The 27,240-nt window shown below is 40.3% G+C and overlaps 1 protein-coding gene across 5 annotated transcripts in view; it reads left to right on the top strand.

Annotated features, from left to right (window-relative positions):
* The window catches only part of npas2 (neuronal PAS domain protein 2), a 66,193-nt gene extending 43,931 nt beyond the window's left edge, over positions 1 to 22,262 (top strand). For 3 of the 5 annotated variants that reach the window (XM_064350408.1, XM_064350409.1, XM_064350407.1), the window contains exons 8-22: positions 1,321 to 1,434; positions 3,448 to 3,566; positions 4,081 to 4,163; positions 7,475 to 7,581; positions 7,908 to 8,055; positions 9,145 to 9,229; positions 9,884 to 10,001; positions 10,486 to 10,589; positions 10,684 to 10,770; positions 12,654 to 12,818; positions 13,409 to 13,660; positions 15,911 to 16,113; positions 16,990 to 17,085; positions 17,607 to 17,817; positions 17,902 to 22,262. In XM_064350408.1, the coding sequence (XP_064206478.1) occupies positions 1,321 to 1,434; positions 3,448 to 3,566; positions 4,081 to 4,163; positions 7,475 to 7,581; positions 7,908 to 8,055; positions 9,145 to 9,229; positions 9,884 to 10,001; positions 10,486 to 10,589; positions 10,684 to 10,770; positions 12,654 to 12,818; positions 13,409 to 13,660; positions 15,911 to 16,113; positions 16,990 to 17,085; positions 17,607 to 17,817; positions 17,902 to 18,108 (2,099 nt within the window). In that variant the 3' untranslated portion in view covers positions 18,109 to 22,262. The remainder of the gene's footprint in view (positions 1 to 1,320; positions 1,435 to 3,447; positions 3,567 to 4,080; positions 4,164 to 7,474; positions 7,582 to 7,907; positions 8,056 to 9,144; positions 9,230 to 9,883; positions 10,002 to 10,485; positions 10,590 to 10,683; positions 10,771 to 12,653; positions 12,819 to 13,408; positions 13,661 to 15,910; positions 16,114 to 16,989; positions 17,086 to 17,606; positions 17,818 to 17,901) is intronic. The other 2 variants (XM_064350410.1, XM_064350412.1) reach the window with 2 other exon arrangements.
* The last annotated feature ends 4,978 nt before the right edge of the window (positions 22,263 to 27,240 follow it).

The raw sequence follows: 27,240 nt of genomic DNA, 5'->3' as shown, positions 1-27,240 counted from the left end.
CCAAACTGATACGCACGATGACGGGGGCACTAAACGCATTTACAGCACTGACCCCGGAGACTCTTCACTTTGATCTGAGACCCGAATGCGCCATCCTCTCATAAATCTATTTTCTGCTGCTCCTTCGTTGGCTTAAATGCCACCGTACCTCCGGGATCTAACGACTCATATTGTCAGTTCAATAGATTCAGACCGGGTTTGCACGTCTAATTAGAAATCATTGCGGTTCCTAAGATGTTTAAATTAGATTTTAAAGGTACACCTGGTCTGACTCATGTGTTGCAAAGTCTACAGCAGAGCTGCCCAGCCAAGAAAAAGGTTTTTTTTTTCTTCGTTTTTTTTTCTTCTTTTTTTTTCAATTTTGTGTGTCATCAGCAGGCCATCCGTCCCATATGGGACATGACTGGAGCGTTTGTACTCTATTAGTCTATGCCTGATGGCAGAGTGACATGGTTTCTTCCCTCTGCGGTCCCCTGCGTCCGTACCTTTGCCAAGTTATGTCTCATTTATGCAAATCGCATGCGATGAAAATGTCGAGCCGTGGTTAAGTATTTATGATGACTAAGACCCGACAGTGTGCAGTCTAAATGGCGTGTGGAGAGAGCCATGTCCCAGATTTTCTGCTGTGTAATTTAGGCCAGAAAGCAGTCAGAGCTGACAGCAGGGGAAGCGAAGGAACAGAACGTGAAATGTTAATGATTATCATCCTGCTTTTTTTATCGGAGAAGCGTGGCTTGCACCTTAGAGTACATCTGCGGCTTTGTACAAGAACGGGGTCGTTTGAATTACGCAGAATAATGGAAATAATGACACCGTACGGTAGACATTCTTCATCTTAATTACTTACGTCATCATTTTCATCATCATCATCCGCTATTGTCATCATAATCATAATCATGGTCATACTCATTGTCCTCACAATAATCATTATAACAGTATATGTCAGCATGGTGATTGAGTGAATAACACTGTAACCTCACAGCAATAAGGCCCTGGGTTTGAATCCTGGATGGGCCTTTTCTGTGTGCATTGTTTGCATGTTCTCCCAGTGCTGGTGTGGGTTTCCTCCAGGTACTCCATTTTCCTCCCACAATCCAAAGACACCCAGCTTAGGCTACTTGGGGGACATTCACAGGGTGGTGCTGCAGAAGCGTTAGCGTTAGTGTTAGCGTACCCTCTATAAATAAAGATTTAAAAAATGATTGTCTGAATCAGCCTTCACAGCACAGACATCTCTCTTGCTGTCAAGGTCTTCTTTATAGCCACGGAGAGTGAAATACAAAGCGGAATATTCATGCTTCTCCCTGAATGTCATTCCAGATGAGACGCACATCGAGTTCTGCTGTCATTTAGCCCGAGGAAACATTGACCCAAAGGAACCTGCTACATATGAATATGTAAAATTTGTAGGAGATTTCAAGTTTCATAACAGTGGTAAGTGCTGTGTTTTTTTGCATTGCTTCTAGATTAAAATTTGAATGTTATTCTAATGTTCACTTTCATTGTTCGCTATTGACTGTTGTGGTTAAAGGTAGTAACTGTGTTTTAGGTGGTGTAGAGCAGCATGGTTACCGTCAGATCATTCTAGGAGTGCCTCAAAATTTAAGTTAGCCTATGTTAAAAATTTAAAAGGTCTGATATAACTAATAACTTATACCAAAAGAAAAAAAATACTTTAAATTCATAATGGAGCATTTGTAATAAATATTAGAACTGGCGTGAATGCAGTCCGCTGCACGTTCAACTTCTGTCTGCAGAGACAAATCTCCCATCAGGATGTAAATGTAGTACATTTGGTCAAATCCTCTGAAATGACCCATCTAGCGACATGTGCTGCTTTTGTAAATTTCACCACATGAAAGTAAGATTAATGAAGAAAGTTAGAAGAAAAAAACTGCTGGACTCGTTTCATCGAATAATTCCGCGGTATAGCTCGTTGTGTCAAGTAGTTTGATGTGTTATTGCATAAATTAAAAAAAATAAGCAAAACCAAGTATAAGAGCAGGGCCCACATGTATGCAGGAAAGGTCTGCATAAAAAGGATGCTGAGCAACTTTCTACGCAGAGATCAGTATTTATGAAAAAAGACTTAATGTGAGAAGGTGTGTACTGTCCGCATATTTCGCAGCTGGCGTATGCAGAAATTCAGGGAGACTGAACTGATTTTGTAGCTTTTTTGGCTACTCGTACTGGCGACGAAAAAATCAGTCATGAAAGAAACGAATTGGAAATTATTTTGCTGTTCTTACTCTGTGTGATGACGTAATGTTTGACTACAATAATTTACCATTTGTGTTTTATTTGTCCCCGTTTAGTTCAGTTTTTCCTCACTGCATGGCGCAGTAAGGAAATTACTCACAGATCAGTTGCTCTACAATATAGACAGATAATTATGCCAGTAACTTGATGGACAGATAATTATGCCAGCTCCCCTGATTATCTTCATGGTTGATCAAATAATATACTGACAACTGCATATATCATTGCGTCATGATCGTGCTAATCTGTAGATGGTAGACCTTTTTTATTTCTTGTAATGTGTGCACCTCTCAATTGACAGCATTCACTGCCTCAGGAACTTTCTGCTACTCCACATATTTATTTTTGTTTGACACACCACTACTCAGGCCCCCAAAGAGGATTTATTTTCTCTTGTGAACTTCTTCTATTAAAAAATGTGTTTTTTCTTCACACTCCAACCTGCCATTGTTTCCGCTATTCTGCCTTATGGATGGCAAATGAACGGGATATGTAAATGCTAAACCGGTTCATTGTGACCATTTATGGTGATTGTCGGAGTGGACACTATGCATGCTTATGTGAGCAGACATTTACAGTGATTTCATCCGCCTCCTATAATTTGATATCAGGAATGTGCGTGAAATGTTAGCTGTGTAGATTGCTCTGGATAAGAGTGTTTTCTAAATGCATAAACAACTGCAAGTAATTGTCACCCTTGAGCAAAGTCAGCCCTTCTAATATGCTGCTGGTTAATTCAGCTAGTAGTTCACGTGTGGGAGCTATGATATTATAAAGCAAATGTTGTCAGTCTTTTATTATAATGCAGTATGACCTGTTATGTGTAGACATGCCATGAACTGCTATTATATTGATCTGTTTCTGTGTTAAGTTTGTGTCACAGACTGACCTGACAAAACCTCCTAAAACGTGACTGCTTTTCCAGGCTGATGTTTCCTGGTGACTTTTGCGTGCCAAGTTCAGTCTCTGACTGGAAAGTTTTGCATATGAGGAAATCCTTTCCTACACAAAGTGCCTGAGAGTTCCAGTAGATAATTATGTCTGATCGAAAGCCATAAATTCAGTCATTTCAATCCCTTATGGTTATTTTATTGTGGGTTATTTAAAGTGGCTGTTGCAGATATACCCCATTGCCATGACCCGCAAACTTCATGCTTCAACTTCAACTTCACTTCATTTGTTCCCTAGTGCCTACGTCCTCCTGTAATGGCTTTGAATTGGCATTACCAAGGACCCTCCAGTCATCTCTAGAAGAACAAGTCTGCCTTGTTGCAACTGTCAGACTTGTCACTCCACAGTTTCTGAAGGTAATACCCGTATTGCCCTAGTTTAAATAGGTTTCAAATGCTGAATTAAGGTATATAATGAGCTCAGATTTTAATTGCTCAAGTACTATCAGAAAGGTGTCACAACAATGGGTGACATCACATTCAATAAGGAAACTTGAATTGCTTCAATCAGTTGTAAAATGTATTAAAATTCAATAATTGGCTCTATTTTTTTTCTATTTGTCTGTCATTACAAAACAGTTCTGCTAGACACTGTTTAAACCCATCAAGGAAAATATGATATTTAAGTAAGAGGAATTGGTATCACTATTTATTATTATTAATGAGACAGTATTAAATAGGAATGGAAGAGAATGTTCTAGTCAGAGGTTAGGAATTCAGAAGCTGTATTCTTGGTGTCACAGTGAAAAGAATACAGAATACATGATATAGACAGGTCTGATCTTGGATCTTGGATATTTAATCTACAATTAAACATTTTGTACTTAGTTCAATGTCCTGCATCCAAACCTACTTTTTTGTCATTAATCAGGATCTGTGCAATGTGGAAGATCCTTGTGATGAATTTACATCCAGACATAGTCTTGAATGGAAGTTTCTGTTTTTAGATCACAGGTAAGAGATCACATTATTTTTCTTTCATTTGCTCTTTTGTCTTGTATTTAACACCTGTGCTGAATCAAAGTTTGTCCTTAAACTTGCAGGTAAACTCAAACAGGTAAACACGTCATGAAATATTTGGCAAATTGCTGAACTTGCCAAACTGGGTTCTTGCTTTTAATTTTTAGTCAACTGGTTTTTCCAGGCACCACGTCACAGTAAATTTGCTCTCAAATCAACTTAAGACGAACTATTCATTAAGAAATTGACAATAAGCTTCTTAGAGATTACATGAAATGGAAATGCCTGAAAGAAGTGTATCCTGTTCTCGAGGGCTTATTATTACCAGGATGTAGCCTCTACCTCGACATTGTGAAAGTGAAAATTTCTGAAATTTTGTGTTCCCTGCGAAGCACAATTTCTCCTCACAGACTGGAGAACAGACTTATTTTTTTTTTCTGTGTATCCGATGAGCTGGATAGATGCCAGGAAATAAGGCACAAAAGTATGCGCAGTTGACTCACATGACAGGCTGCTCGGAGCACTTCCCTGACCTCTTCTCTGTGAGCTCTGTAGACTCATTGTCACCCCCCCCCCCCCCCAGCTCTGCGGCCTGGCTCTTATGGGATGGATTAGGCGGACCGCTATTTGAGGTGTGGAAAGATTAGAATACGCACACCTCACATGCCGGTATCCTTTTCCTGCTACGTCAAGCGGGATGCTGACCACTGCGTCTTGTGTGCCTTGCTATCGCCATGGATATTTATAGGCTGGTGTCATATCTGTGTGTACATGGCTGCTTTAGATATCCTGTTAGCCTGTCGTCGGGAATTCATGTATCCCTCACTGGAGGGCTTTTAAAAGGATTCGTAAAAGCTGGGAGTAAAAAGAATGTGAGACCAGGTCAAAACCTAGTATATGGCTGGACCTAACACACTACATCCGGCCAACCAATGGTGTAACTTCATAACTCGGCCGACCAATGGTGTAACTTCATCACTCACTCAGCCACTCAGTCACAGTCATTCGCGTTTATAGGGCTGGCCCCGCTGTTGCGGTCCAGTCAAAATCTACATTCTGTTCCCCCCTTCCTGTTCCAGTTTTCCCTTTCCGCTCCACTGCGGTCTGTGATTCAGGACACATGAGGCAGGGGTCACCATGCACAGGGCTGTTCCCGCAGTTGCATGGCGATGTTTTTCATGGAAAGCCCGGAGAATTAGCGTTGGAAATCCTCGGCCGCTCAACAGATCCACTTTAATTTGTCCATATAGCCGTGCTGTAAACCCGTTCATTAGAAGGATATTACGTCACCAAGAGGAAATAGTACTCTTTATGGCTATAATTAGGTGCCTATGATTCCTCTGCAACCTGTTGCCCTCCGTCTCAGCGAGTGACAGCTGAAATCATTTGACTTGCATGGTATTTGAGATCTGCGTGGTTGCAGGGGCCTTTGTGTTTCTTCTTTTCTGCTTTGATTAAGGGGTACTGAAAATATAGATTTCTACATTTTTAGAAATCTTTTTTTGCCTCAGCATAGAAACTGTGGCTGCAGTAGTGGTTAGGGAACTGGGCTTGTAACCCAAAGGTTTTAAGTTTAATTCCTAACTGAGGTGGTGTTGTAGTTTTTGTCGGTGTAGTACCCTTTAGCAAGGTACTTAAATTTGAATTGCTTCAGTAAAATATCCAGCTCTATAAATGCTGAAAATGTAAAATGTGGCAGAAATACAATCCTGGTATGCTGTTATTTTTTGAGTCCTAGTGGGAAATCTGTTCACCCAACTGTTCATAGTTTTGATATATGACCACAGAGGCTGTTGTTTTTTTCCAGAACTTGATGCTTATGTCGATACTACTTTTTAAGCTTAGATGCCAGAAATGTTTTTAAATTTTTTTATTTTTTTTATTTTTGTCAACACAGTAACTTTACTCAAAATAGTTTTATTGAACTGTCAGTTTTTCTCCTACCATGGTATTTGTATTCTTCATTTTTGGTGCATATTGGAATGTGGATGTATCTCTTCATGTGCAAAAGCAGGATACTCCTTGTTGCATGAAAGTGATATTACTGTGCAATGGCCTTGCAAAGACTTTTTGTCTTTTGAAAGAGTAATGTGTTATGTTCTTTTGTTATGTATGCAGCCATATCTGTAACAAAGGGCACCAGGTAGTGAAATAATATGAATGGTTCATAATGTTTAGGAAGAAATGATCAGTGCCTTTAATTTAGTTCATCACATTCGCTCCGTCTGGTTAGTTGTTGAAAGATCCTGTGGGTCAAACTGGTCTGGATCTTCAGGTGTCCTTCGGCCAGTGTGGGATGTCTCATCACATGTCTAGACGGTGCTTGTCCTCACTTTCCAGAATTTTTTTTTTTTTAATTGATGATCGGTATGACTTCAATGTTGTCTTTCTCTGAAGATATGTATTTGGTTCGGAATAAAAATTGAGTGTTAAAATAAGTATAGATAAAATATTCCAAAACTCTCAATTCCCATGCTATTAAGTTATTGATTGTTAAACTTTCAAATCAATTGTTTTGTATTTACTTGTGTTCCCTATTTTGCCGATGATTGTGCTTAAAAAATGACTCTTCACTGATATCTAGGTAAGAAGTGGCTCAAGGCTTTCCTCCAATAACAAGGCACCTATTTACTGTGTTACCATTAACAATTAATAATAATTCAGGGATCTACCAATACCTTCATTTTAGTCAGTTTGACCTATTTATTTGACAAAAGCCTGCGCAATTTGTGGCACAAAACAATTATTTGGTAAACAATTTCAAAAAGACATAGAGAGATGACTTGAAAGACATAATCAACTGTATGCAAACACAACGGTTATTTTATACTCCATGCTATTGTACTGTTATTTGTGCTACACAGAACAGCTGGTCATATGGTTGGATAATAATATCCTTGAGCTGTAGGTTGATGCTGAGGGAAGGTTGGTTCTTTTTCCAGGCCTCCTCCATTACAAAGCTTACATTTTTTCACATAATCCATTATACAGCTGCATATTTACAGAAGCAATTCAGGTTACAATGGCAGTGCCTCACCTAGGAATTGAACCTACAATCTCAGTCACATGCCCAGTTCCCTAATCATATATTACACTACCACCCGTACAGAATTTATGCGTCTCCTCGGTCTGACAGTGCAGTTGGATCATTTTTTCTCACAGATGCTGTGGCATCTGGTGTGGCATTTCAGATGGGTAACAAAACTAACCCCTTTCCCCACTCTGCTGATAGCAAATGTGTTATCTGCTGGTGTTTCTTTTCTGTGTGATGAGTGGGAATTCATGAAAACGTTTTCACCTTTCAGGGCTTCACCTATTATAGGCTACTTGCCCTTCGAAGTTCTGGGAACCTCTGGCTACGATTACTATCATGTGGATGACCTGGAACTTATAGCACAGTGTCATAAACAATGTGAGTGTATTTCTCCCTTCTACCCGTGTTCTTTGCTACTGGATCAGGCAGCCATCTCAGAAAAATAGGTCAAGTGAGGAAGCGAGTTTTTTTTTTTTCTTTTTCCATGCAGCAACGAACACAGTGTAAGCTGATGAAGAAACATGGGGCCTTGAGGGCTGTTTGATTATCTTATGTGATAGAAACAATGAAAATAAATATGCTTAATTTGTTAAATACATTGTACTATGTGGCAACAGGGCTATGGCAGTTTGTAATATAAACATGATTTGTGAGCCATTGAATTTGAACCATTCTTGCTGTTTGCTTGGTTTTCGTCTAACCAGTAATGCAGTTTGGGAAAGGAAAGTCCTGCTACTACCGCTTTCTGACAAAAGGCCAGCAGTGGATTTGGCTGCAGACGCACTACTACATCACCTATCACCAGTGGAACTCCAAGCCTGAGTTTATTGTGTGCACACACACTGTTGTAAGGTAAAGTTTCGACCGTTGCGTCCTCTACTGCTCAGAAATGTCCGGGTTATCGGCAGCTGTACAGCTGTTCTGTTGTACTGAACACATCTCACTCTAGCAGCTGATACAGGCAAATACGTAAAGGAACCCTGGTTATTTCTGTGGCTATCATCTAGCCTTCTCATTCTCGCAATGAGTGCTTAAGGTTATTTTACTACAAATGTAGGGAAGCCTTGAGTGCAGTATGACGGAAGTACTGCTTTTTCCAACTGCCATTTCATCTGAGCCAGTGAAAGACACATTTCAGATCCAGTTGATTACAGTATTGATGTTTTCTGTTGTCAAGACTTAATGAATACATGCAATTCTATGCCCCTTTAAAACTGATGCCTTCTTGCTCGGTAATTCAGGAACTTCCATTGACATGCAGGAAGAATCTAACAGAAATAGCAATTGTGTCCAAGGCCAGTAGGCACTCAGAGCACACAAATGTGAAATATTTAAATTTAGCTGCTGAATTTTACTCATGATATTAAAAGAGAGTTGCATTGAAGTAAAATTCTATAATACTTTGCCCGAGCCTGTGGAGTCCTTGTACGGTATCTTGCCTAATCATCAAGAATTCCCTCCTTATATGAATACAGTGTTGTGTCCTTGAGCAGTATTTACGATTAAACCTGTCAAAATAAATGTATATGAAAATGATAACATCATGTTTTTTTAAAGAATGAAAATGTATGTATCTTGGGAATACGTGCACACAGGCATTAAAGAATAAATAAGTAAATAAATGTTTCATAAATATAACAAGACATAAAGGCAGGTTAAAAAATCTCTGCTCCTCACTTCCTGGGCATTTTTCATATATTTCTGTCAATTTAACAACCGTCGAGTTTAAATAAGACCTCTGTTGAGTAAGCTTAAAATTCTTGGAGGGTGACCTCGGTGTCCTGCTACACTAGTTTCCATTGGTCATTTCAGAAGAGTTTCGACTTTGTTGTTCATATACTAGCTAGATTAAGCTGGATGGAGACGGTGCTTGTGAGACAGCTGCTTAAAGCTGGATGTAGACCGGGCTTCTGTTTGAAATGAAATCTTTCTCTCTGGCAGTTATGCTGAGGTGCGAGCAGAGAGGAGAAGAGAGCTTGGTCTGGAGGAGGCATTGCCTGAATTGGCCTCATCCTCATCCGTCAAGGTACGATTCTACTCTCCAGGATTCAGAATTACTGTATAGCAGGCTGGAAAGACCCTGCACATCAAATTACAATTCCAGTTCGAAGTGTATCTCTAGGGAATCAGTAGTTAGATGTGTTGGTATAGAGTGTTATGTAGTGCTGTCTCCTGGTAAGCCAGTAACCAACCAGGCGGCTGAGACTCACTTGGTGACTCTCCAGCGTTTCCATGGTGATTCCTCTCACTTCCTTAAAGAGCACATGCTGTCCTAGCAACCTTTTATTCTTGTGTGAATTGTTATTCAGACAGAGCGAGGATATGAGGTACAGAGGTGTGAATCATATAACAAAGCCTTTAAAGAATCATTTGTGGGTTGTCAGGTATGGAACTGGGCCAAATGGCTATGAAAATAAATTCTACCACAAAATGAGAAAATTATACGGTATATCAGGACAAGGAAAGGTCTTTAATGTGAATGCATTAGCTGATAGCTGATAATAAACATGATAGAAATTTTCAATCCCTGAGTTTTCAATCTCAAAATTTTCAACCGTTTTCACCCGAGATCATGTCCTTGCATTTTGGGAATTTGGGATGATCTTATGACATTCAGATGTCGAAGCCTCTCTTGCTATCATGCGCGTATCCACGATTCTCACTCGCTTGTCCGTTGTAGGGCCACGAGGTGTACCCTGAAATTGCTCCGCCCCCTGAGGGGCCCCGGGACCGAGCGAGTGGGACGCGGTCGGTGTCCTCGCAGAGCTCTCTGAAATCCTCCCACACCGACTCCGCATGTAAGCAACCAGCTGCCCTGTCCCACAGTCACACAGACTGCCGCTTCCCCTAATCTGTGATTAGCCCGCCATTTCTCAGAAAAAAGGTTTAAAGTATATCCTGTTGCTGCCGTCTTAAATGTGTCCCACGTATTGAAAGGTGATTTTCCGCACCCTGTTTCCTTGGTTTTCAATGAATTGAATCATAGTTAATTATCTATGCACTTCATTTGAACCAGTATATATACATTATATCTTTAGTTCTACACCTGATTCAGCTTGTATGTATGTATAAACCCCCTGTAAATTAAGCGAATATTTAAAACACGCTACAGAAGGCGTCACTGACACTGAAACATTCAATCTGTAAAGCCTATATTACTCCTTACGTTAAACCCTCATTTGCCAGGGAAATGAACCTGAGCAACTTGTTGACTCTTTTTTTTTAATGCACCTTGATATGACATTGTCCTTGCATTAACTGCTTTTTTCCTGATCCTTCCAGCAAATTCCTCAGTTCGGTACACAGAACCAAGCACCCCATCACGCCAGTCTGCGGCCATCAGGCCCGAGAAGGCTTCATCCAGGATCCAGCCCACTAGCTCGAAGGTTCGCTCTCGCCCGTGCGCATTTGTTATGAAAATCCGTTACGAAAACGCTTGTCGACAACGCGCTTGTGTTTTTATTGTCCTTCTCCCCGTAGACGTTGGTACAGAGGCAAAACTCTTCTGACCTCCTCCCCCAGCCGAGCATCCCCCCTTCCCCCACCTGCAGTCAGCACTCCGCTATGGTTGGTGTTTCGCCTCCGTCAGCTTTACTGTTCCACTCCATCCGCATTGCATTTCAAAATGAAGCCATTGTGGCCGTTTTAAACCTAAAAGCGCCATGTACAGTAGCAGCTTGATTATAAACACCGTATTATGTTAATGGACACACTAATGTTTCCAGTGCAGAGATAAACAGTGGGTCAAAAGACTTGGGAAGAGCAACAGTGTTTAAAGGGGCAATTCACCCAAAATTTAAATTATGGTATGTCTCCACTTACCTGGAGTAGTAGCTATCATTCCAGATAGTTTCGCTGAAATGTGACGAGTTTTCTAAATATTCACTGCAGCTGACCATGATGAAATGCACCTCATGGGTCCATCTTTGTGTGGTTTCAAAGCACGAAAAATTACATTCAGAAAATTCAACAGTAACATCTCTTTCGATATATGAATATATAATCCCCCAGTTACTCAGGAACATCCACAGAGCTTAATTTCTGCACGGTTTCATTGAATTACTTCTTCTACCGAAATATCCCAACTGTGCCTATATCTGCGCAAAGTCTTGTGCAGATGGATTTAGTATGAAACTTGGAATGCAACCTTATGTAGTTTCAATATAGCAACTTGTTAGCAACTTATTTTATTAAAGGGCATTACAGCTTCGACATTTAAGGTTGAGACTTTGTTTTGATATAGCCTACTCGGTTGGCGTTGTTCAGTGGTTGTTATCGATGAAACAATTTCAAAAATTCAGCTCTGTGGATGTTAGTGAGTAACCAGAGGATTATATTTGGAAAAAGACGATTATGTTGAATTTTTCAGATTTTTCGGCGCTTTGAGGCCACATCAAGATGGGCCCACGAGGTGCGTTTTATCAGGCTGAGCTGCAGAAAATATATGGAAAACATCACTTTTCCACGAAACTATCTGGATGGACACATACTACTATAACGTACCTTAGTTTCATTTTTTTTCCAGCCCTAATTTTTATAATTAAAATCAGCCAGAGATATTTTTAGAAATGAGATGATAATTAGTATTTGCTGTTTTGACAATTGATTTTCTGTTTCTGTTTGTTTAGGGGATGTGTAAGCTTGCTGTATATGCAGTTTTGATTATTTAAATACTTCACAAGCATATAGTTAGAACAAACTGCAAAAACAACCTAACATATTAACAAACAATCTTACAGAGGTAAACAAAGGTAGGGATAGAATGATGGGGGATAGTGAGTGTATAATGACACATTCAAATGTAATGGCAGTAGATTTTACACGTGAACTTACAGACAGAAACAAACAATCTGTATTTGAGAAGAAATGTCAAAAAAGGTTTATTGTCATAGTATAGGTATTAATCTCAATTCATCTGCAGCTAAAAGTGCAGTGTGTGTGCAGTTCAGTTAGTTGGTCAGTAGATTAAATATACTTGTTTATGCATGTCCTACTTGATTATGTTCGCTGTATGGTGCTTTTTGAAAAGGCAGTATTCCAAACGTTATATATTTGGTGGCTGTTATGCTGGCTGTTGTTCCACCCATTCAGCATCTCATTCAGTCTGTCATCCCTTTGAATCAACCACTTGAGCTGTTGTTGCTCATCTTTTCTCTGCTGGGTTTCATTGTTGCTTAGCAATTATTTTAGCATTTAAAGCACAAACTTGCCTCACCTTGTTTCATGGGTCAGAACTGGTTGCTAACTTTCAGGTGAAAACAAAAACCAGTAGACCTAGCGGCTCTCCTGGACCTGGCTTGGAGACCTCTGGCCTAATGCACTATCGCTCTGATTCTGGAGCCTGAGCCCCGTGGTTGTCCAGACTCTTGAGACCTGTAGCTTTGTGTGCCATGGCTCCTGCCCCCCCCCCCCCCACCTTATGCCTCACGACCCCCTGTCTTCATTTGCAGACGCCCGTGTACCAGTTCCAGCAGCCGCAGCTGGGCGTGATGCACCAGCTGAAGAAGCAGCTGGAGGAGAGGACGCGCATTCTGCAGGATGACATCATGACCCAGCAGCAGGAGCTGCACGACATCAGGGAGCAGCTCCAGTTGGTGAACAGCTCCAACATTCAGGTGAGCACCTCAGGACCTGTTCACCTGCCCCCCCCCACCCCAAAGGGCCGCAAGCTCGCTGAGCAGGCTGTCACACCAAAGAGCTTTCCACGCACTTTCCATTCCATCACTCAAAAAATGTAAAAGAATGGGGAATATGGAATAGGTGGTTACAGTGCATTTTTTTTTCTGCATTCCATAAGTGGGAGATCAAAGTGAATCAATTCAGGCTGCTTTTAAAGTTGATGTGCTCCACCCACGCAGATGGAAAGTGGGTTCTCTCTGTCTTTTTCTCTCTGTGGTTGAGGATGCAGCGAGAGAGAAAAACACAGTGGCAAATTACCACTCGACTTTCTTGGGGAAAAACAATAAATAGGTGGCTTTACTGTATTTGATTTGCGTGTTTTCAGGCTGAAGATCTCATGTAAATTCAAAGTATGTAAAACATTGACGCAAAGTATAATTCAGTCAGGTTTTTCAATCAAGTTTACATCGCATCATGCTTTATTGACAACCACAAAAGAAATACTGATTTTTTTTCTGACAGAGCTCACAACCCAAGCTCTGTGCCCTTTGCTGGTCCATGTTCACCATGTTGTGTGTCTCCATAGATGTTGCTTCAGCCGCCTGTTCCTATGGACTTCAGCACGGTCCAGCAGCAGCAACAGCAGCAGCAACAGCAGCAACAACAGCAGCAGCAACAGCAGCAACAGCAGCAGCAGCAGCAGCAGCAAGGCCCAGGCCGACCAGCCCAGCAGTCCCATTCTGGCGTCATCAGGCAGTCGTCCCAGCAGACCCTGTGCGGTCCTCATAACTCCTCACCCCACTCGCTCCTGAGAGAAGCCAGCACCTCGTCCCCACAGGTACTATTCCTCCAAGACGTCCCGGTCTCTTCACCCAGACCAATATACGTACTATACCACACAGTGTTGCTTTTTGTCTGTGGACTGTTGTTTGGAGTAATTGGATTAACCTGCCTAAATTGGTATTGGTTGTTCATGAGTGAGGTCAGCACAATGGAATAGTGCTACTTCTTATCAGTTGAATTTGGTTCAATTTTATTAGAAACATGCTTTTTACACGCCCACAAAAGACATTTTTATTCTCTTGCCATTATTTTCTCTTACATTCAGTGCGTCAAAGGGGAGTGGACTGAAACATTTGTGTTCTTGCATAAGACAACAAGTCCAATTTGAAGAAATTGTGCCCTTTTCCTGTGCTGTGATGTTAATGATGATAATATTTTACCATTACATAAGATTTTAATTTGGAAATTGATCCTTATGGTGACACTTTGAATCAGGATGTTCTTGACCATGGATTACAGAGTTTTTATTACCTTGTTTGCACATTGGCAGAATTACTGAGGAATTAGTTATGATGGGGTCATTCTTTCTTCCTGGCTCTGGACGTTTTGCCCATATTTGCCCATATCTCAATTCGGCACAGCACTGAATTCAGCGCTTGGTTTTGTCAGCAGTACATCACTAAAAGCCTGTTCATGTTCTGTGCCAGCCAGACCCCTATTGATATTCTGCATCAGGTTTGTCTGTACAGAACCTAAATAAGAAAAATTATTTCTTCTCTTTAATTCAGTCAGGTTCACACACAGTATGATTACACAAGGGAGAGACATTCACAATCCAGCTAGAAGCAAGTTGCTAAAACTGAATGTTACCTCTTACTATAGTACACTGCACTAATGAGCACTATTTAAGTGAGTAACACTTTTAAGAATTAAAAGGGTAGCTAAAGGAAGTCTTTGTGACTTTGCAGTGTGATTTGTACATACACACACACACACACAGGAACACAGACACACACTCTCATATACGTATCTTGCAAGGGCATAGTCTCCTTTCAGTGAAGTAAACATGCCCATTTCTATTCCTTTAATTTCTCTGTTCTAATGTGAGGACGTTTTACGGAAAGCATCCAGATTTAGTATCAGAACTCCTGTAATTACACTACAAGCATGCCATGGTTTCAGGGTCTATATCAGCTCTTCAGTCTTTCTGGTTTGAAATAGAATGCTGAGACTGTAATCACAATGGACTTTGATCGGGGCAGCCTTTTTCTGTCAAGTCACCACAAAAAGGACCTAGTTCAATCAAAAGAGGATGCCATGTAATCAAGCAGACCTCTGTACTTTTTATCTAAATCTCTGTCTTCAGTGCTCATACAAAGGGTCCCCTATGTATGCTGGTTTCTGCTCCAGCCAATCTAAGATTACAACAAAAGTAGTCTTAAGAACAGAAACGGTCTATAAAGTGATGTGAATATTCATTCTTTGTGATGTGAAAATTTCCTAATATGGAGTTCTGACGATTTGGCATTAAGTGGATTAGTCATCCCTCCTTAGACATTAAACGTGTCTAATTAAAACAATGAACTGCTGGTTATACTTTGAGAACTGCGGTTATGTTTGGAAAGAAGCATCCACAGTCAGGCTTCAGGACCAGGGCTGGGGACCTCTGCCCTGGCTAATCAGATACTGGTCATCTTGCACCAGTTGCACACTTCTGAAGGACACACAATGTGCACCATCCCATACTGAAGGCGATTGTTTTATTTTCAAGACTGACTGGCAAGTAAAAATAGGCCTTCTGAAATTGGGAGAAAAAGAATTGTGATAAACACAGCTCAGTGAGTTCAGAAATCAAACTGTGATTGTGAAATAAAAATAATTTTAACTGTTATTCATAAATGGATCCTGGCCTCATATTCCACCTAGCTGACACAACTTTGTGCCTCCCGGTACTGCTGCGATGCTGTGATTGTGCAGCAGCCTGTGATACAGCTGTTTAGATCAGGGATGTCAATCTCAGTCTATGGAGGGCACCAGTGTCTGCTGGTTTTCAGTGTGTTCCCACACCTATGTGCTTTTTTTAAGTCATTGATTGGCTGGGGAGTCCACACACCTTAAGATTGGTTGCCTAATGAAGGAAACCAACAAAAAAAACCTGCAAACACTGGAGTTCGACATCTCTGGTAGAGACTTTTTAATGATGTTCTGCATTAGCTGGAGTAACAGGCACCAGTCAGTTGGGGATCGAGTCTGTCCTCAGCCTCGCACGTTAAATCACCGCTGGGCCTGTCCTCTCTCTCGGCAGGTGCTGCAGCAGCGGTCTATACGGGCCTCATCATTGCAGACTGTGAGCCTTCCGGTGCAGACCCACACCAGTCTGACAATGCCACTCTACAGCAACCCCATGATGTTCTCCCAAACCAGCGCACGGCCCCTGCAAATGCCCATGTCCCAGGACGTTAGCCAAAGACATTCGGACGCAGACTTTAGCCAAGAGGGACAGCTACGGTAGGTAACCCGTCTCCAGCTGTACAAAACAGGAAGTGGATTTATTCTATACTGGTAATGTCGTTCGTCAGCGTGTTTCTGTGCTGTTCAGATTGTGACTACACCTGTAAATTTCCACTTCTGGTGAGGGGAAAGATGAGTCAGTCTCTGAGAGTGCACCCTCGCCCTGTTTTATTAGATTCTGTTGCTGCAATGTGTTTGTTACGCAGTTCACTTGCATTTCCAGGAGAGGGACAAAATTTGAACATATCCTCTTTGCAACATGAAAGGCCTTTAAGCTACGTATTGTATTATAGTATGCAGAATTCACTGAAATATGAGCAACAATCTTGAAGGATTATTTAAGCGCAAGGAGTAAAATGTGAAATTTTATGATAAGAGAAGTAAATCGATTTCTGTGATATTAATAATGTGGCTTTCTCATCCAGTAAACTCCATCCTGCTCTTTAAGAAGTTATTTGTCTGACCAATTCTAAGGTCCATTTGTAATTCTCGTAGCCTTGACTAACAGTAAACTTTCCTGTCATTTTTTAATAAGTAAATACAAAGGGGGGGATCTTTTTCTATGGTGGTAACTGAAAGTGATTCAGATCTGAAAGTCATGCCAATTTCTCTTCAGATTGTTTGCAAAAGAGGGATATGTGAACTACCTGTGCATCCTTGGCTAAAAACATTTTACTGCAGTTCAGGTTAGGAGTGAACCAGCGTTGGTGAATACAGCCATTTAGAAAATTAAGCCAGGGTAATTGGCTGGAACAAGAACCAACAGCACATCTTGGCCATATAAGTTGAGCACCACCAATCTAGTACACCAGTTAACCAGACAGAAGCTCAGTTCCTCAGTTGACCAGTTTTTGTTTTTCCCTGCACTGGCAGCATGTTGCTCAACCAGCCAATGCAGACCCTGATAGCAGACAACAGCGGAAGTTCCCAGGCCTCCTCCCAGTGCAGTACAGCCATGCAGCAAACCAAGTGAGCATGTCTCAGCGTTTAGGCTCCGCCTCCTCACGCTACTGCCAGCTTCGATATGGTCCCCTTAAAGCCGTGAATGTGGCTAGTCTACACGCATTACATTTTGGCTCTGCAGTGGTAGTAAGGAACATCCCTCAGTGCTCTTGTGTCAAGTAGATACTTGTACAAGTTCATTACCCCCTGTCCGAAGAGCATAGGATATTTGCATTTTATGTGGTAGCTGTACTAATGCATACACTGAAGTGCTGTACTGTGTAGCTCTTCAGTGTATGAACTTGACTGCATTTAGAGAAGAGGGGAACTAGCATATTTTGGTGCTGTGTGAACACGCTCAGTGTAGAATATCATGAGGGGCCTGGCATGTATGAGGAGCAGGTTTACACCCCAGTAAGTAGGATAAATGGAGCGTCGCAGGACCCGCTTGACTTGGATTCCTCTCTCGCGCGCGCAAAAATGTTGTTTGGACCTCAGCGAGAGAAGAGCATCGTGCTTGTGGGGTAACGGGTTGCGTCTCTGCGCAGGTATGCCCTGGAGCAGCAGATGGTCGCCCCCTCATTGCCCGTGCAGCAGGTGAACTGCAACGCCGTCATCGTCCCCTCGCCGGTCTTCAGCTCCCCCATCATGATCCCCCACAACAGCTTCATCCCCCAGCAGGCGCAGCCCGCCTACGCCTCGCAGCCGCAGGCTGCGCAGCACTCTCTGCAGCTGCAGCAGCCGCAGCAGTTCTTTCAGGTAAGCTCTCGCTGGGAGTAAAGAGAGGGGGTCTCCTTGCTGTAACGGTTACAGGGGTTCACACTCATTCCCTCTCGCCCGCAGATGCAGCCCCAGGGACTCTTGCATGGAGGACAGACCCAGACTCTCTTCCAGGCAACCCACATCCCGCAGCAAAGTACTATGGGATACATTCAGCAACAACCGCAGCAGCAGCAGCAGCAGCAGCAGCAGCAACAGCAGCAGCAGCACCGTCACTCTCAAAACCAGATGGGCGGCATTTCAGATTTCCGAAACATGCTAACGCGGTAGCCCCAGAGGAGCAAACAGGAGGCACTGTTCTTTTGTGACTGTGGTTCTACAGCAGGATACGAAGGTGCGTGCGGGCGGAGTCGGCCCGCGCCACGCCGTGCCCATGGGCCTCAGCGTGCTGCGTCAAGCGGAAGCCACCTGACCCCTGACGGCAAACCCTGAGATAGGAGGCCCTGGCTGAGGTGGCCTTTCTCTAGATAAGTTTCTGCCTTCTGCGTGGACTCACAGTTCTGTTTTTGTGCTTAACACGAGCGCGGATCGCGGGCAGAGGATCCGCCTTGACGAGTGGAAGCTTTCTGTGCTCGACGCGTCTGAACGGAAGCACTAACGTGCCACACTGAGGTCACCTCCAGCCCTGTGATAGGGCCCCTCCGACTGAGTCTCATGCTTCGCAGGGCTTCTTAGTACATAAAGAAAGAAATCCTAGTGGAAAATCTGCACTGTTGCAGGTACCTGCTAGTGATTGGCTCTTTAGGAGGTGATCGAATTTTGTCATTAGCTGTCGTACTGTAATGTTACAGTAGTTTTACCATATGTCCTGTAATTGCCACAGTTTGGAAAAAAAGGTGCACATCATTTCACAGAAATAGTGTCTGTCTTGGATTAGTACACCTGATTGCTGTTGCTTTGTACCAGGCCTCACCTCTTGGTTTAGTGTTAAGGATGAGTTGTGAAGCAGTCTGTAAAATGAAAAACGAAATATGGAAACAAGAAAAGCCCCCTCCCTCTCTTACACAGTATTACATGAATGCAGTATTCAACCGTTTTAACAGTCTTGTTATTGGTCGACCAAGTTATCCAAGTGCAATGGCTCATTTTTCTCTCCAATTCTGTCCTTTTTCCGTAATAGCTTTATAAACAAAAACCCAGATAGAAACATCGATTCTTTAATAGGAAAGGGCTTACTATCTGAAAACATTTCAGCTTGGGCAGTTATGCCATTTGGCCATTACATCCTCCTGCTGGACAATTCTGTTTCCCTGGGAAACTCTCACTACTGTATGGATAGTTTAGGGTTCACTGTCAAAACCATAAAACACTAATGAGATGCGATTCATTCAAAGCTTTGCATCTGCAAAAAAATATGTGATTCAGCATTCATACAAAATCTTTACATAGTTTCAGTATATCATTCATTTAAATGTTTAAATTAACGACAAATGAAATGAAATCATTTTTCAAAAATTATTCATTTATTTGCAAGAATAATAATAAAAGAAGAATTTTTGTTCCATTAAGGTATGGATGACAGTGATGTCATAATGCCAGTGTACATGAACTCCCAATGACAAACTACAAAAGACATGCAATGATGGTATGGTTCAGATGTCCTAACACTCTCTAATATAAAGGGTTCTGCAAAATGAGGAATAGCGTGTTGTGGGTGTTATACAATGATTACATTTACCTTTTCTCAGGTTATTTGTGGAAACAAAGTTCTCAGTATTACATTACAGCATTTTTAAAAATTAGTTTTTATTAATTTGATGATTTATTTTCTCTTGCGTTGTAAGAGTTTGTTCTGTGATATGAGAAACAGTGGAGGGGTTTGCAGATTTCCATGGTCTACTATGTACACTCTGAAGTTTTAAATGTCCAATTTGGTATCCATGTATATATGGGGAAGAATGTAATCCTGAAGAAAAACAACTGAACAATTCAGATAACAATAGCATTTTGACTCCTTTTTAACACCATGCTTGTTGTATGTTGCATACCCGTGGAAGGGTTATCCATTGCAGTGCTTATTCTCTACGTAAAAATATTATTACGAAGTTTAACATATACAATATATCTGAAGTGACTTGAACAGATAATAATGCATTACACTTGAAATGCCCCTCCTTGTCATATGATCTGATGCTGTCTGTCTTTCATTTGGATCTCAAATTGAAATGCTACCTTGAAAAACTAAAGGACTAAGATCAGACGTGCTTTTTTGTTTTCTTAAGTTATAGTACAAATTAAATGTCATCGGACAAATTAATACAAATTGCTTCTTTTGTACATTTTTCTTTACTTGGGAGAGGTTACACTCATTCATTCACTTTGTGTGTTTGTATAAACAGAGTTTAAGGTGTATAATAAAGTCAGTTTTGAAGTACCACTCTTAATTAGAAGTTTGCCAAAATTTGAAAGTGAATGTCATTTTTGAGTTGGCGTTTAAGCCTATGCTGTAAAGATATGAGGGCAGTCTTTCGCACTTTGCTGTCATCTGACTTTATACACAGCCTGTCTCTGTGTGAGACCCCTGGCTTCAGAGTGGACATTGAATGACTGTCCTGCCCACTACCCGTTCAGTTTGTCACTGTTGAGTTCCTGCCGGATGCTCTTTGTGTTCAGATGTACAGGGATTGAAGCCGAAAATTGTCAAAGACCTCTACACAGTTTCACCCTTTACTGTGTGCAATGTTGTTTTTTGAAACAAGAATGTTTTAATTTATACTTATTAAATGATGTCTTTTGAGAGATATGTCTTCATGTATAAAAGAGAAATATTTAATAGCATAAACCAGGTACTGTGTAAATGAGATTGAAATATTTTTGTACAAAAATATCTTAGACATTCCTTCAACCATGTATATCAGTAGTAACCATTCAAAGAGACGTTTCCCTCCTGTGTGTTTAGCATGAGCTACCTACTCTTCAGAAAGCACTTGATCAAATTCTGAGTTCACTGAACACTAGCAAATTAGGAGGCTGTACAATTCTGCATTTAACATACCCTGCAATGGCCCCTAACCACAGCACTTCAGAGTAAACCTTCTTTTTTGTAAACACCCAGCACATTCGTAAAACATTTCTGTTATTCATCTTAATCTGATGGAATTCTATCAGTATGTCTCTGACATCTGTGATACGTACCACTTACAGTTTGACACGTATAGCAGTTCAACATGCTTAGCTCGGCTCGCTGTATGAATCTTGTTTGTTATCATAGAAAGCCTCAACTTTTTAATGCTTTTTTCCCCTCAGAATACTGAATGCACCGTCATTGATAATGAACAGACTTGAAATGTAATTTTAATATATTTTAATACTGGTTGAAGGACCTGGAGCATGTGTTCTAAACTGTCACCACAGCTTGTGAATATCTTATCAGGTCAATAAGTGCTGGTAAAAAGGAAGTGTGCACTCTATTGCCTATTAAACTAATTTTAAAAAAATTAGTTTATAAGAAAGACAATTTTCTCATGAAGCAGTGGTATTGTCCCAGGTGTCAATTAATTCTCTAACTGCAGGTATTTATGTTCAAAAAAGAGAGAAAGAAACAATATTGCTGGAAGCCATTGCCTGTTTGCTGTGCATTGCTTCAGTTTTTTTCTGAATTTAGAGTTTATTGATTTGTACCTGTTCATTGTGATTTATTTACTAGATTAAATGGTACTGGTCTGTCCTTGGTATTGTAACAATTGTTTGTCCCTGACTTATTATGCACTTTTTGTTTTGGTGTCTCGGGTTCCATTTATCGAGTAATTTCCATCGAGTGTCAGCCCCTGAGGCTTCAGCAGTGTGTAGGATGTGCGCAGCTCACACTTGGGCTGTCCTTCTGTGAGTTGCCAGATTGTTCTTAAACTCTTTCATTCTGGCAGAGTGGGAATGACACTCAGGTAGAAAATGAAATATTGATTAAATGAGGCCCTTTGCATGTACTGGCTTAAAACAAGATGATTGAAATGAAATCTGGTACAAAACCACAGCCATTTCTGCCATCACGCAGCAGAATAAATTTTGTAGATATTGTATTATAAAATGTACAAAAATTCTTTAGAATAAATAGTAGTTTATTTTATATGATGTTAAATAGATTGGAATACATTTATAAATGTTCTATGATTAAAAGTAAAACAAACAGATGTATTTTGTAACAGAATCATTATTGAAGTGTCTTATTGGGAAAGGTGCAGTCTTTATATTCTTGAGTTGCGCGAGTTGGTGTTGCACAAAGTCGATGACCTTGTATGGCTTGTTTCTCTGTACAGATACCATCAGAATAAGCTTTAACATATTGTTAATATTGTTTTAAAACAAATATGAAAAATAAAAGGTTTACATTCTGAAACAGCTTATTAACTTTGTGACCGTGATATATGAATCTTTTTTATTTAATCTAGATGTGTTACATCTTTCAAATAAATATTTCAAGAGAATAACTTTGTGTTGTTCATTTGATGTCATTTTTTTGGTTGTTTACTGTTATTTATTTATGAAACGGTATTCATACTAAACTACTGCTGAATAAAAGTACTTTACTATTGTTAAAGTTCAGGTAGCAATGGCCTGTAAGATAAATGGATTTCTTGCTATGAAGTGCGTGGCCTATGAAAAAAAAAAAAAAAAAACTAAGCAGATCTCTCTCCAAACAAGCAGGGGTTAGAGCACATCCTTCCATATATTACAGTTTAAATATTAGGCCTATATTCAAATTAGTTAAATATTACATTCATATGTTTTCACCAAATACCTGATGGTCAGAAATATAGGAAGCTGCACTGCCATTGCAACAAATATGTTTATATCTACTGTATTTAACTGTTATGTTCAAATAGTAATTGCAGTAAATAGTTTAAATACTAACCTTACATGTCATTCCAAATTCTCATTTCAGATTTCACTGTCCAAGTTTGCGAGACTGGGGGATAAATCCCTAAATATAGGATTTTTTAAACCTGAGAGGTTGTAATTATTTTTTTGAGGTTGTGAAAATGTCCCACAAAATTGAGGACTGAATTCACTCACCTTCCAGTAACCTGTCATAAAATAGCTGGTAACTTCTAGTGCAACTATATAAGAACTCTGGACCTGTAGACAACATTGTTAGAAATGTGCTGAAGCACTCTGATGCCCCCTAAAGGAAGGTCTGTAGCATGAGATTGCATCTACACTATGGAGTTGTACTGTATGCCGTGAGTGATCGAGAGGAACTGAAGTGAGGAGGTTATTATTTCCAGATTGAGGATATGGCACACTCGATAAAACAAAACCTGCATACCATAGGTAAACACTCAACTGGTGTGTGTGAGGAATGTCGAGAGGAGTATTTGGAGCATGTGTTAGGCTATTGAGTAAATATGAAAGAGATGTTATATGATTGAGAATTTATTAACATCTGGATTAAAGCATCTGACATTAAATGGAATAATGGAGTATGAAAGTAGTGGCCCAGGATATAAATGTTGTCTATGTTTCACTTCTTGAATTAATGTGGTTTACTGGATTGTATTTTGATAAAACTTCATGACAGTCAAAAAACCAAAGATAGTACTAATACACCATTAAGGATGACAAAAGCCATTAAACTCCACAGAAAAAGAGATAACAGATACTGTATTATTTATGTTCATTTTGAATTAATTGAGGTCAACATGTCAAATTTTAACATGTCAAAAATCAATGCGTCTATTTGACGTGTTGGCTGTGTTCATTCTATTTATCTAAAGACTTTCAATTTTCCCTTGTTTACACTGCATGTTTTTCTGTGTTAACAGGTTAAAAAATATATAACTGCAAAGAGATGTATTTTTTAAGAAGTTTTGGTGCCATTGACGTTCTAGTTAGTCGTATTGATGTGCCGCTTTAGGATCAGTTGGAAATATTACAGTCATTGTGGAATATTGAGGACCCACACGCTAGATTATGGATCCCGCAAATCCTCCACCAAATGTGGTGCTGTTATTGTGTGAGAAGAGACATCAGTTAAAATAAATGTAATAACACCATTTTACACAATTGGGTAACAGTGTAAAAAGCATGATGGCTGGTGTGTGTAGAAACAGGGGAGGAGGGAAATATTTTTGTCCAGTAATTGTGGAGTGTGTGGTGGGTCCTCATCACAGCAAAAAGAAGGGGGTTTGAGGAGGGACATGGTCGCCTGCATAAAAGATTTCAGAAAATTGCCACTAAAATAACTCCTAAAACTTGATAAAAATTACTTTGAATGTTCATCTTGGTGATGTTTTAGATGGAAAAAACAATGAAAGACATGGCTAATAGTAAATAAAATCAAACAGAATTGAACTCCAAGGCTGTCAAATTGTTCCACTATTAACCCTCAACTGCCCACATTATGAGATGGAAAAACCATAGAAAAAATGTTTAATGTCCCTTAACACACAGTCAAAGATTTGGATAGATTCTTTTAATTTCTTTTTCAGTTCCTGAGAAATACTGAATGGGTATGCCATAGACCGAACCTCACACTCCCCATTTCCCATCTGGAAATATTTGTTTAATCGCAGCTTGAAATATTTAGTGGGGTATATCCAAGTAAGTTTCTCCCTTTATTATGGTCTTCTCATTCTGTATACAGCCACATGGATAATATGTATAATTATGTATAATTTAATTGTAAGACTAATAAAGCTGGAACTAGGTGAAATGTTGCTCTCTTTGTTGTCTGCTGTACAATTATATTAATTATTCAAGTGTTAGCAATCTGATTTATGAAAGGTCAATAATTAACAGCTATGAAAAACTAACCTTCTCCACAATACAGTGACATACCTGGTCTTAACTCAGATTCCACTGTGGTCACCAGTTCCAGTGAGAAGATATTCACCACTGGTGGGTTGTTTTAGTGCCACCCTTGCTTTATGAAAAATGTATGTGTCATTGCTAGACTTTGTTTGGAACAAATCAGTAATGATTAGCAACATATGCTTGTTGCCAGGGTATCACAAGGGCCAGTCATACATGTAATACATCTCTAGTCTCGCTGTAAAGGCCTTCATCCAGTGGACTAAGACTCTGAAGGACAGCTCAGTGCTGAAGAAGACAGCCATTGGCGACCATTACTGCTTCACCCAGCAGCCCCAGTCTTCACCCATGACATCACCGAGGACACTGGTGAGAACCATTCAGATATAAATCTTTTAAAAAATATATATTTTCAACACACTGCTCAGTCTTTCCTTTTGTTCAGGGGAATACACAACTGGAAACTAGTTTAAAAATGAGAAGTGATATACCTATATAGTGCTCTTCAGCATTAAGAAATAATTTAGATATCATTATTTATAAAAACTGAAATATTACAATTTGTGGGTTTGATCACTGACATAATTATTATTCATTCTGTAATGTTTTTATTTTTTATTTTTAGCTGAGGTTCCTGTAGTTCCTGCAAGCAAGCTGCAGGAGGGGCTGGAGAGCTTGCAGTATCAAGAGCACAAGCAGCTGGCTATTCAGGGACAGACCACAGCTGTGCAGTATGTGACGTTGCCAGAGATAGAACAGGTTGCTTTGCAGCCTGCTGAACAGGTAAGTGTGATCCAGAATGCAATCTCAAGCACTCATGCTCTCTTTAATCAGGACCCCCTACTGCTTTGGAAAAGGATTTGAAGTGCAGATGTTTTCAGCTTTCTGCCCTCTTGTATACATGCATACAGTACCTGTACATATATACATAAAAATGACTACCAGGGAGTTATTGCTGAAGTTGTTACAATATAATCAATGTACTGGCCTGTTTCTCTAATGAGCTTTTGGGAAAATATTCTAAATTAAAAATAATGTTGCAGTGTATTTTTAAGAGGATGCTTGGAGACATTGTTCAACAAATGACAGGTATACATATTTATAGCATATGCATAGGCCTGCTATTATTTGCAATACTTATTTAATTCAAGGGATCTACAGGAATAATGGAAACACAACACCAGAAGAAAGCCCATTATCAATACCTCACATTTTACAGTCCCCGTACAGATTCAGAGTCCTGCCATTTTACAAAGGGACATAATGAGGGCAGTTCTTCAGGAGAATTTGGAAGAGGATATCTAATGCTGTGTGATTCAGGTCACCCCAGAGAGCTCCGGTGTCAGCAGGTCTCTGCCTCCAGTGGACCACTGAACCGTGACCGTGACCCAGACTTCATTCAGCAGTGGCACACAGTCTGCCGACACGGTCCTCTCACCGCACAAATGGCAAAAAAATGCAGCAGCAGTAGAGATATGATGCAGGGCCTCAGGTTCTCCCGTGGTCCGGGGCGAATCGTGAATGAAGGAGGATTAGCCACGCGCAGTTAAGCAACAGAAAACCTGCTTCATTCGGTGTGCTGTCCTAACAAATTGCTGAGCAAATAGAACAGGTTGAAGATCTGCCAGGGGTATTTTATGGTCTCCGTGTTGAGGAATGCCGCTGTATTTTTCTAAGCTCAGCACGCCCAGACGGCAATGTGAAACAGGAGGAGAGGTAATGGCCTTCAGCCCCTGTACTGCATTCGCACCACACTTTCCTTCGGTTATGTGTTGTGCATTACTTTCTGAGAGAGGATCCCTGTAGGACAATTTATAGTGGTCATAAATGTTCATTCATGGTGCTCCAAGCGTTTAACAGATAAATCCAAAGAGTTAAACAAAAACAAATAAATAATAATTTTGCACTGTTTTCCACTGGGGCCTACAATGTAACAAAATGTCATTATTGCAATATTGCAACTCTTAATATAACCAACAGTCATGTGCAAATGAGACCTATTTGTAAGAACACCCATTTAAATCCCTATCTCCACTGGCATGAATGTTTGTCATTTAAATCAGGAGCTTGCTGATACAACAATCTAGAAAAGTTGTATGGCATATATCTAATGTTTTTTTTTATACACACACACACACACACACACACACACACACACTTACACATTTAGATTTTTGCATAAGCTTACCTTTGAATGATCACTGCTTTAAGCTAATCTGTATTCGACGGAAGAACAGGTGCAAATGAGTGCAGTCTGTATTCAGAATTCAGCAGGTATAAAATCACTGTAGCCCAATTACAGAATTGCCCATTTTCATACCATTTAATTACATCTCATTGGTGGATTCATCCACGGTGAAACACTCATCCTGAAAAAACTGAGGGCATTTCTATGCTGGGCACTGCAAGAGAAATGTTTTCACTGTACACAAAACCACCTCAGTTCAGGAGGCAGAAACCCTACCCTTAAACTGATTATTTGTGTCAAAACTGATGTACAGATAATATTTAAATAATCATTGCATGTCAGCAGTTCATTATCTTTCCCTCAAATATATTTTAGTAATTATGTGACTGCAGTTAGTTGTTATTCTGTGTTACCACAACTGTAGCAATTTGAGTTTTGGCATGACACCACAGCATTCCATTGTTAGC

This window comes from Anguilla rostrata, chromosome 9, assembly GCF_018555375.3.
Source record: "Anguilla rostrata isolate EN2019 chromosome 9, ASM1855537v3, whole genome shotgun sequence".
Lineage (NCBI taxonomy): Eukaryota > Metazoa > Chordata > Actinopteri > Anguilliformes > Anguillidae > Anguilla > Anguilla rostrata.
This window is presented reverse-complemented; position numbering and strand designations above follow the sequence as displayed.